The sequence below is a fragment of the Saccopteryx bilineata genome, chromosome 2 (genome assembly GCF_036850765.1).
Source record: "Saccopteryx bilineata isolate mSacBil1 chromosome 2, mSacBil1_pri_phased_curated, whole genome shotgun sequence".
Lineage (NCBI taxonomy): Eukaryota > Metazoa > Chordata > Mammalia > Chiroptera > Emballonuridae > Saccopteryx > Saccopteryx bilineata.
This window is the reverse complement of record NC_089491.1, coordinates 249,413,140-249,425,203: the sequence shown is the minus strand read 5'-3', so window position 1 is coordinate 249,425,203 and position 12,064 is coordinate 249,413,140. Positions and strand designations below refer to the sequence as shown.

The window sequence follows — 12,064 nt, the reverse complement described above, 5'->3', positions numbered from 1 at the left end:
TTATAGTCTAATTTTGGACGTTTTTCCAGTATAACCTTTATATCATTTCTCCCCCTAGACCAGGCTCACATGTTGCACTGTTTCTTTAGTCTTCCTTAATCTGAAATAATTCCTCAGTTTTTCTTGACCTTGGCATTTTTGAAGGGTACAAGTCAGCTATTTTGTAGATTGGATCTCAGTTTTATGTCGTGTATCTTGGGCATGAAAACCACAGAAACAATGTTTTTCTTTTTTCTAAGTGCATCAGTATCAGGCATATCTGGTTTTTGTCAATATTAGTGGAGTGCATGTTGATCTTTTGGTTAAGATGGTATCCTCCAGGTCTCTACCATAATTATGGTTAATTATAGTAATTATTATATTGACAATTAACAGCAGTTTGTGGGGAAATAATTTAAGACTATGTAGGTTATCTTCATTAAACTTTCACCCACTAGTCTTACTATCTGTGGATGATTTCATAACTCTATCATTCTTTATTTTAGCACTATATTCATGGTTATTTTACTCATTGGCTTATAATCCATATCTACCATTTTGTAATTGATGCTCCAACTGTCCCAGATTTGTCAGTGGGAGCCACTTTTGACATGTCCCCACCCACTGTCCTTTGCTTTTTGGCACTAGATACTCCAGGTTTACCTGATAGTACTTTCCCTGTCCTAGAATTGGAGCAGCCATTTCTCCAGGGGGCCCTGGTTCCTTTTAGTTAGTTATTTTTTGTGTATTAAATATTCCTCTTTATTTAGTTTTGGGCCAAAGCAAAAGTTGTTTTGGATTACAATAATTTAGGAAAGAATTATTTTGAACTTCAACCCTATTTTATCATAGCTATAGATCTAATCATTAATTCTTTGATTTTTTTTTTTTAAAAGGCTGTTTCCCTAAACTTTAATATTTAGCTGATAAAGCAAACTGGGGCTATGGGTCACTCAGATATTGCCATCAGCATTTGAAAAAATATATATATATTTAGCTGAATTCTTTTTTTTTAACATTTTTATTTTATTTTTTTAACAGGGACAGAGAGAGAGAGAGAGGGATACATAGGGACAGACAGGCAGGAATGGAGAGCGATGAGAAGCATCAATCATCAGTTTTTTGCTGGGATACCTTAGTTGTTCATTGAGTGCTTTCTCATATGTGCCTTGACCACGGGCCTTCAGCAGACTGAGTAACCCCTTGCTCGAGCCAGCAACCTTGAGTCCAAGCTGGTAAGTTTTTTGCTCAAGCAGATGATCCCGCTCAAGCTGGCGACCTCGGGGTCTTGAACCTGGGTCTTCCGCATCCCAGTCCGACGCTTTATCCACTGCACCACCGCCTGGTCAGGCTGAATTTTTTTTTATTTCTTCTTCTGTTTAACACTGTAGCTAGTATTTCTCATAAAATTCAGCTTATACCCTTTGAAGAAAAAAGTTTTTTTGCACTGTTGTATGATTTAGACAGATAGTTCTTTCATGTCCTTTCACAGAATTCCTTTAAAAGAAAAATTATACCAGAAAAATAGAAAAAGAAGACAAGAAGTAGGGATTGGTAAAATATGATGGAGTCAGCACACACTTTTTTTTTTGCAGAGATCAAGTGTTTTCAGAATGACGTTTTTTGAAAATGATTTGCCTCTTCTTTTGAGTTGGTTTCCAAAATGAGTGAATAGGCCACAAATGTTCTAAAGCAATGGGAGTTACTGCTTTTTCTTGTTATCAGCTTCAGCTTGTAAGGATTCTAATTTTTTCTCTCAAATTACTTGAAAAAAAGAATGAAGTATACTTTGGAAATTTTTATTTAACAATAAGTTAATAAACTTAGAAGAGAAATAAAATTAAGTAGTCTCGGTTATTCAACATCTTTCAAGAAAGCCAAATTAAGACTGGCTTCTCTCTTTTCATTTATTTTTTAATTATAAACAACATATATATTTTTTAATTTTTATTTATTTATTTATTTTTTACAGAGACAGAGAGTGAGTCAGAGAGAGGGATAGACAGGGACAGACAGACAGGAACAGAGAGAGACGAGAAGCATCAATCATTAGTTTTTCATTGCGCGTTGCAACACCTTAGTTGTTCATTGATTGCTTTCTCATATGTGCCTTGACCGCGGGCCTTCAGCAGACCGAGTAACCCCTTGCTGGAGCCAACGACCTTGGGTTCAAGCTGGTGGGCTTTTCCTCAAACCAGATGAGCCCGCGCTCAAGCTGGCGACCACGGGGTCTCGAACCCGGGGTCCTCTGCATCCCAATCCGACGCTCTATCCACTGCGCCACCGCCTGGTCAGGCGATTTTTTAATTATAGAACTAAAGAAGAAGCTAAAACTCTTGACAGCATGTGCCTGTCATGTAGGAAGGTCTCATTGTGTCATTTAACACCAGATACCATTCTCCATTCTTTCTCCCTTTCTACTGCAGGGCTATACCAAGTCCATTGATATTTGGTCTGTAGGCTGCATTCTGGCAGAGATGCTCTCCAACAGGCCCATCTTCCCAGGGAAGCATTATCTCGACCAGCTGAACCACATTCTGGGTAAGGATCCCGAGAACATTAGGGGGCTAGAGTTCCTTAGTTCATCTGCCCAGTTTTTATCAGATTCACTTCATTAAATTAAGAATTCTAACAACTCTTTAACCTATGACAGACATGAGTCTTTAATCTTCCTTGATGTAAAATGTTAAGGACCTTGTGAAAAACTTGTTAATAACAAATGATAAGTATTGGAAGGTGGTGTGAGAAGATATTACCAATAATTATCAAAGTCCATTCTGCCCTACAGCTGATGGTATCTGGTCAGTTTACTTTGGTCTTGATAATTAACAGCCAATTATTTTATTTGCTAGGTATTCTTGGATCCCCATCACAGGAAGATCTGAACTGCATAATCAATTTAAAAGCTAGAAACTATTTGCTTTCTCTCCCACACAAAAATAAGGTGCCATGGAACAGGCTGTTCCCAAATGCTGATTCCAAAGGTAAATATTATTTCGTTATTTTTCTTAGGCTTAGCTTCTAGTTTTTATGTTTACTTTATTTGTTAAATCATTAGGTCACAAGCCTGAAAATTTAGCCTGTGGCTATTGTATAATGCCTATAGCTCACTCTTTATTGCTCACTTCCCTTTTTATTTGGGAGCAGTAACAGTAGGGTAAGAGAGTCTGGGAGGGACTGTCTAGTTTTCTGCCTTTTAGTTTCTTTGCTACTCTGAGCTTGGATTATGTTCACTTCTTTAGGGTTCATAAAGTCTAGGATCCTGCAAAACAAATTATGCCATTGTATTACCTTGTCATTTAATAGTTTTTACAGTCAGGTTTATTGAAGAATAATTTATGTAAAGTAAAATTCACCCTTTTTAGTTGTGTGAGTCTTTGAATTTTAACAAATGTATTCTACCACCACAATCAAGAGAATGGAGTATTTCCATCAACCCCAAAAGCTGCTTTGTGCTCCTTTGCACTCTGTTCCTTCCCCTCATCCTTGGCAATTTCTGATCTGTTATCTGTCCCCTATAGTTTTGCTTTTTTCAGAATATTATATAAATTTAATTATGTAGTATGTAGCCTTTTGCACCTAGATTCTTCTACTTAAGATTTTTTTTTTTGAGGGAGGGATAGACAGGGACAGACAGACAGACAGGAAGGGAGAGAGATAAGAAGCATCGACTCAGTTCTAGCACTTTAATTGTTCATTGATTGCTTTCTTGTACGTGACTGGGACAGGGGTCACCAGCTGAGCCAGTGACCTCTTTCTTCCTCACGCCAACAACCGTGGGCCCAAGGCAGCAACCATGGGGTCATGTCTGTGATTTTACGCTCAAGCCGGTGACCCTGTGCTCAAGCTGATAACCTAAGGATTCAAACCTGGATCCTCAGCGTCCCAGGTCAACACTCCATCTACTGCACTACCTCTTGGTCATGCTCCACTTAAGATTTATCTGTATTGCTTGTGCCGATCTCTTCAGCAAATGGTGCTGGAATAATTAGACATCCATATGCAAAAAAAAAAAAAGGAACAAAAACCTACTAAAACTTAAACTCTGAGAAGAAAACAGGACAGTCTTTGAGACCTTAGGTTACATGAAGATTTCTTAGACAAACTACTTAACCTCTCTGGGACTCAGTTTTTTTCAGTTATGAAATAGGATTAGTAATAGTACCTGTATCACAGGGTTGTGTGAATGTTTAGACCACTGGTATTTGTAGGTCTAGTTTCTGAGGTCTCAAGACCTAAACTTTTTCATTTATATATCTTGGATATCTTGCCAAGTCTATAGTTATACTATAGTGACTACATAATGTTCCCTGGTAGGGATAACCCATAATATCTTTAGCCAATCTCATATTAGACATTGAGGTTTGCATCAATTATCTATTACTGCATAACAAACCACTCCCCACCACAACTTGGGGCCTGAAAACAGCCACCATGTAATTGTTCATAAGACCATTAGGGTGGGCACGGTTGGATGGGTCTGCTCTGCTCACCTCAAGATGCATGTTCTAAGATGACCTCACATCTAGCTGTTGGTTTGCCTCTCATCCGACAGTAGACCAGCCTGGGCTTTTCATGATGGCAGAAATATTCCAAAGGAGACAGAGCAGAAGCTGCAAGGTCTCTCAAGGCTAGGTCTCAGAACAGCAGACATATCTGCCATAGTCTGTTGGTCAGAGCAAATCACAAGGTCACCCCAGATTCAAGAGGTAGAGGAATAAATCCACCTATTGATGGGGGAAGAGCTATAAATAACTTGTGACCATATTTAATCTGCCTCCAAGTTCTTTTTAGTTTTTTTTACTGTAACATAGATATATTTATTTAATTAATGAATAGAACTGAGTTTCTGTTCTATGCTGTCAAGGGTTCTAAAGCCTTGGGAATAAAGCAGCAGTAAAACAGATTAAGAGCCTGCCTACAGGGAACTCATTGTTTTGATTTACATGAAAATGACATAAAGAAATGAGTGAAAGACCTCAGGGAACTCAAGAAATTAAAATTTTTCAAGCTGAAACATTAGTACTTTTAAATCTGGTTAATGAGCCTGACCAGGTGGTGGCGCAGTGGCTAGAGCATCGGGCTGGGATGCGGAAGACCCATGTTCGAGACACCGAGGTCACCAGCTTGAGCCCAAGGTCGCTGGCTCGAGCAATGGGTCACTTGGTCTGCTGTAGCCCCCGGTCAAGGCACATATGAGAAATCAATTAATGAACAACTAAGGAACCGCAACCAAGAATTGATGTTTCTCATCTCTCTCCCTTCCTGTCTGTCTGTCCCTATCTGTCCCTCTCTCTGATTCTCCCTGTCTCTGCCACACAAAAAAGTGAGGATGAATATTTTTTCATGGGTGTTGGAAATTTTTGATCTTTGAGTCTCTTGAACCAGTAGTATTTTACATTTTTCTTCAAAGGAGTCTAGTTTAAGATTTTCTACAAAATCTTAAGGAGGATGGAATGATTATTCAGCAGATGGTGCTGAGCTAGTTGAATACCTATTTGGAAGAAAATCAATTTAAATCATTACTCACATCAAAGTAAATTCAAAATAATTAATGATTAATACTTTCAAAAAATTTTATTGATTTTAGAGAGAGAGAATGAGGGAGGAAAGCATTATTTTATTTGTTCCACTTAGTTGTGCATTCATTGACTGCTTCCCATATGTGCCCTGGCCAGAGAATCAAATCTGCAAACTTAGTATTTTGGGATCACGCTCTAATTGATTGAGCTAATTGGCCAGGGCCAAATACTTTTTTTTTTTCCTGTATTTTTCTGAAGCCGGAAACGGGGAGAGACAGTCAGACAGACTCCCACATGCGCCCGCCCGGGATCCACCCAGCACACCCACCAGGGGGCGATGCTCTGACCAGAGTTACTCTAGCACCTGGGGCAGAGGCTGAAGAGCCATCCCCAGCGCCCAGGCCATCTCTGCTCCAGTGGAGCGTCGGCTGCGGGAGGGGAAGAGAGAGACAGAGAGGAAGGAGAGGGGGAGGGGTGGAGAAGCAGATGGGCGCTTCTCCTGTGTGCCCTGGCCGGGAATCTAACCCGGGACTCCTGCACGCCAGGCCGACGCTCTACCACTGAGCCAACCGGCCAGGGCCAGGCCAAATACTTTTTAAAAGCCATACCATTAGAAACTAACAGTATTTAGAGTATTGACTTTTTTTTTTTTTTTGTATCTTTCTGAAGCTGGAAACGGGGAGTGACAGTCAGACAGACTCCCGCATGCGCCCGACCAGGATCCACCCGGCACGCCCACCAGGGGGCAATGCTCTGCCCCTCCGTGGCATCACTCTGTTGCGACCAGAGCCACTCTAGCGCCTGGGGCAGAGGCCAAGGAGCCATCCCCAGCACCCGGGTCATCTTTGCTCCAATGGAGCCTCGCTGCGGGAGGGGAAGAGAGACAGAGAGGAAGGACAGGGGGAGGGGTGGAGAAGCAGATCGGTGCTTCTCCTGTGTGCCCTGGCCGGGTATCGAACCCAGGACCCCTTGCACGCCAGGCCGACACTCTACCACTGAGCCAACTGGCCAGGGCTAGTATTGACTATTTTTCTGATCTCTGCATGGAAAATGACTATGTATTTCCCTAAGCTTTAAAAACAGACATAAAAAAAAGATAGATTTGATCATACAAAAGTTTAAAACTTAAAATATGTAGATTAGATAAATCAGGTTGGAAATAGGTATAAAATATTCTAAATTGAATAAAATTTAAAGGAGCCATATCCATTTAAGCTGTGTGGTTTGGAATCAGGCTCCACCTGAGTTCAAACAGGCTCCACCATCTCAGTTCTTTCACTTTTTTGTTTTGTTTTATTGATTTGTGAGAGAAAGAGAGAGAGACATCAATTTGTTGTTCCACTTATTTATGTGTTTATTGGTTGATTCTTGAATGTGCCCGGCTGGAGATTGAACCCTCATCCTTGGTTTATCAGGACAATGGTCTAGCCAACTGAGCTATACCCTCTAAGGCAGATCTTTCCCTTTGGACGACTTATTTAACCTCTGTATCACAATTTCTTCATCTCAAATTGGAAAAAATTGCATTTCCCCCCTTGGAGGGTAATTTGGGAGGGTTAAGTGAATTATTAGTTATTAGTGTTAGGGTCATCATTAATATTATTAGTATATGAAGAGCAGACAAAAATCCAAGATTTCAATGGATAAACAAATGAACAAAGGACGAGAACACAATTTATAGAAATTACACAATTAAGAAACTGACAGAATCACAAATTCTCTGAGATATGTAAAACTATATGAGGAGCAGTCTGTAGGGTAGCAGTAAAAACAATAAATGCCAAATGTTTATTGAATGGTTGAGTATAAAAGTATGATGCAGCTACTTAAAGGAATATTAAAAGTGATTTGGGGGGTAAAATTTTATAGCATGGGAAAATAATGAACGGTATTTACTGGGGAAATAATACAGCATTTATTATATATAGTATGATCTCATTTATGTGCAAGAAAATGCATAGGAAAATTCTGTGAAATATGTGAAAAGATTAGCAGTGGTTACTATTGATTGATGGACCTATGGGTACTAGGGTGAGTCATTCACACAGATTAGAGGCTCAGCTATTTGAATTCTTAGCTCCACATAATGAGAAAGTACTGCCAACTGACTTGGGCCTAGAGAAGGACTTTATTGACTCTAATAACTGAAAAACCCAGTAATGTTTGAATTCCCAGACACAGTCACTTTAGAATCTGGACTTTTTTTTTTTTTCAGCATTGCCTTCCTCTGCTATCTTTATTGTTAGTCTCTTTCTCATGGTGGCAGGATGGCCACCAGCAGCTCCAAGTGTACACATTCATTTCCTTTTTGAACCTACTCCAGATTAATCATGTGACCTAGGGACCTCACCCAGGTGACTGACCAAGTGACTGTCACCAATCCCACAGCACAGCCAGGGAGGGTGGTCAAGCCTGAGGTTCCCCCATGGTCTATGCAACTCCATGTTGGATAGAGGGCAGTGCACATTGGCAAGCAAAACCAACAGACAACAAAGATAAGGATTTCTGCCTTAAAAAAAGTTTACAAATTCTGTTCTTTAACTCCCATGTTTGGGGGGGGTTTTTGTTTGTTTTTTAGAGAGAGAGAGAGACAAGAACGAAAAGAGGGGGAGAGGAGAGAGATGAGAAGCATCAATTTATAGTTGCTTCCCCCCCCCCTTTTATTACTTCTCATATGTGCCCTGACCGGGGGACTCAAACAGAGCCAGTGACCTTGGACTTAAGCCAGCAACGTGCCTTGGGATCCTGTTGATGATCTCACACTCAACCCAGTGAGCTCATACTCAACCTGATGAGCCCAATGCTCTAGCCAGTGACCTAGGCATTTCAAACCAGATCCCTCAGCATCCCGGGTCAACACTCTGTGTCTGCTGTGTCACTGACAGTCAGGCTACTTTTGTTTATTTTTTTAAATTAAAATGTAGTTTATGTCAGAAATCTTACATTTCTTGGATAACCAACTGTTTGAAAACCTTCTAGACTTTGTTATTGCCCCTGTAAACATACATTAGTTGTAAATGGGATCATAAGCTATATGTTTTTTATTACCTATAGAGAGTTATATTTATTAATTTGAAGCTTGGGTGAAAGTTCTAGGCTAGAAATACATTTGGGAGTTATTTAACAGATGGCATTTGAAATTATGCAGGAGTTTGAGAAGATAGAAGAATCAGATGGGCCCTGGCTGGTTGGCTCAGCGGTAGAGCGTCGGCCTGGCATGCGGGGGACCCGGGTTCGATTCCTGGCCAGGGCACATAGGAGAAGCGCCCATTTGCTTCTCCACCCCCCTCCCCTCCTTCCTCTCTGTCTCTCTCTTCCCCTCCCACAGCCAAGGCTCCATTGGAGCAAAGATGGCCCGGGCGCTGGGGATGGCTCCTTGGCCTCTGCCCCAGGCGCTAGAGTGGCTCTGGTCGCGGCAGAGCCACGCCCCGGAGGGGCAAAGCATCGCCCCCTGGTGGGCAGAGCATCGTGCAGGGTGGATCCCGGTCGGGCGCATGCGGGAGTCTATCTCTCCCTGTTTCCAGCTTCAGAAAAATACAAAAAAAAAAAAAGAAGAAGAAGAATCAGATGTATAAGAAGCTGGATAGTCCTGGCTGGATAGCTCAATTTACTAGAACATTGTCTGGAAGCGCAAAGATTGCCAGTTCAATCCCTGGTCAGGGCACCTACAGGATGTTTCTGTGTGTGTGTCTCTCTCCCTTCCTCTCTCTCTAAAATCAATAAAATAAACATTTAAAAAAATGTTTAAAAAGAAAGAAGTTGGATAACATGAACCTTCCGTGGGCAGTGAAATAGAAACTCCTGAAACTGTAGAAAGAGTGAACAAAGAAGCCCTAGCTGCATAGCTCAGTTGGTTAGAGCATTGTCCTGATATGCCAAAATTGCAGGTTCAATCCCTGGTCAGGACACATACAAGAATCAACCAGTGAGCCCTGGCTGGATCGCTCAGTTGGTTAGAGCATCTTGCTGAAACAGAGAGGTTGCACAGAGGTTGCTGGTTTAATCCCTGGTTAGGTCAGTGTTCCTGTCTCTTTTTCTATCCCTCTTGCTAAAATCAATAAAAATTAAAAAAAAGAATCAACAAGGGAATGTATACAAAAGTGGAACAACAAATCAATGTTGAATTATAACTAAAAGAATGGGCAAAGAAAATAGTGAAGTATTTCACAGAAGCAGAACTTGGCATTATAGGAAAGAGGATATATTCAGCAGTCTCCATGCAGCAGAGGCTTCCAATTATGGGATCACTGATGACCACATATGAGTAGTTAAAACATGTAAGTGAGAAGTTTGAAATGGAAAGCAGAGACAGAAAAGGCTTATTCAGGTGAGGAAGAGCTGGTTGTGATCAGGCCACGCATCGCAGAAAAGTGGCTTTAATTAGGGAGAGGATCTCCTCTTTCTGGAGGAAGGATGTGCGTGAATCTGGGTAGAGGAACATCCAGGAACGTCACTCCTGGAGATCTCTTAGTTTTCTCAGTAGCACCCTCACTAAGATCTGCTGAGAATAGTGAGAGCCAGTTGACAGGGAAGTCATGATTCAAGCCAGACAAGTTAAGAGGAATCTTAGTAGTATAGAAAAGGGAGCCACCTAACCAGGCTACGCAGTAGAAAGAGCTCTGCCTGGGACAGGGACACAGAGGACCCAGGTTTGAAACCCTGAGGTTGCCAGCTTGAGTGCGGGGTCGCTGGCTTAAGCAAGGCTCACCAGCTGAGCTGGAGCCCCCCAGTCAAGGCACATATGAGAAAGCAATCAGTGAACAACTTAAGTGCCGCAAAAAAGAATTGATGCCTCTCATCTTTCTGCCTTCCTGTCTGTCTCTATCTGTCCCTTTTCTCTGTTTCTCTTGCTAAAGAGAGAGAGAGAGAGAGAGAGAAGGGGCTGACCAAGGATTTCCCAGAGCTGTTGGGGCCTTCATGAGATTTTTTTTTTTTTAAGAAAAAAATTTTTTACATTTTTGTGCCACAACATTTCTCAATAGCACACTGCTTACACCTCTGAGGTCCCAAGGTCCTTTCTGGGTATCCGTGAGGATAAAACTACTTTTATATTAACACTGAGGTATTTTTTACCCTTAACTGTGCTGCCATCTGCACTCTTGGTACAGAAGCAGTGGTAAGACTGCCAGCACCCCAACACAAGACAAGGTGGTGGCAGTGCTGTGCCTCCACAGCTAAAAACCAATGCCAACTGTGGTAAGAATGTCCTTGTTGAAGCAGTAGTAAATACTCACTTCATTAAACCCCATCCTTCATATGTGTCTCTTTAATGCACTGTGTGACAAAATGGGAAATACATAGAGCGTATGTCTGCCATATAAGAAAGCTGTAGTTTTCTCAAGGAAAATCGTTGTGCAATTTGAATTCTGAGCTGAATTAGCTGCTTTTTGAAATTGATCCGCAATTTTAAGAGTAGAGTTCAGAAAGTTGTGGTGGCACAGTTTGCGCAGCAAGGTCTTTTTTGGGGGGGCCCATTCAGGTTGAGGGTGGAAGTGACCAATTGTAGCCTTGATCCAGGATCAGTTCTGGATAGGTGAGATGGACCCTTAAGCAGTGCTATGGCGAGCCAGTCAGATGACCCACCACAGGTTCAGGGCTAGGAGGGGAAGAAAAACACCTGATGGGCCAGGAGGGTGGGATTCTGTGGCTAAGCACCCACTGAAGAGAGGATGTTGTTTCTAGGAGGGCACCAGGGAGAGTCAAGAGATCATGATTAGCTTCAGAGGGACTTCAGTCTTTTGGGAGAAATAAAACCTATATCTAAGGAAGCATATACACTGGCAGCATGATTCATGCCTTATAATTGGTGCCAGTGGATTGCTGTGCAGTGTGGGAGGAGGGAGGCTGGGCACTCGTAACTGCAAGATTGGTACCTGCCAGCTGCTGGTTCCCATTTCTCTCCTTTTCCCCTTCTATAGTTGTAAATAATGCAGAAATAGCACTTCCATGAAAGGAGGCTAGAGATCCAGTTAGTTTTCAGGTATTAAAAATAGAAGTTATCTTCCTTTGAAATTGTTACCTGGAAGACTAAGGGCCTAGAATTTTTTAACTTGAAGAAACTAACAGATCTATTTTAGAAATGCTTAAACTGCAAAGGATCTATCTAAGTGCCTTAAAGTAGAAAAGTACCCTACCTCCCAACTATTTAGAAAAATAATGCTGTTAGAATCGGACTATGGCTGGGCCCACCTGGACTTTTCCTGACACAGATGGTGCCTAGTTGGGCAAAAGGACAAATGACATAATCTCAGAACAGTTCTTAGGGAAATGTCTATGAGCTCTTTTGGGAGAAGGGGTGGCTGGGATCAGAAAATGAGATAGGTTTTATAACCTGTGTTACCAGATAAAACTAAACCTTACTCAGCAAGGGGTGTGTCATGTGTTCACACATCTGCCTGGTATTCCATGGGACTCAGATTTGAGCAGGGAGTACCTAAGTTCTTGACCAGGGGTCCCCAAACTACGGCTTCCGGGCCGCATGCAGCACCCTGAGGCCATTTATTCGGCCCCTTGCCGCACTTCCTGAAGGGGCACCTCTTTCATTGGTGCTCAGTGAGAGGAGC

General features: G+C 41.8%; 1 protein-coding gene across 1 annotated transcript in view; it reads left to right on the top strand.

Annotated features, from left to right (window-relative positions):
- Positions 1–12,064, top strand: part of MAPK1 (mitogen-activated protein kinase 1) — a 104,971-nt gene that overhangs the window by 75,444 nt on the left and 17,463 nt on the right. The window contains exons 5-6 of the mRNA XM_066259966.1: positions 2,406–2,520; positions 2,832–2,963. Of these exons, the coding sequence (XP_066116063.1) occupies positions 2,406–2,520; positions 2,832–2,963 (247 nt within the window). The remainder of the gene's footprint in view (positions 1–2,405; positions 2,521–2,831; positions 2,964–12,064) is intronic.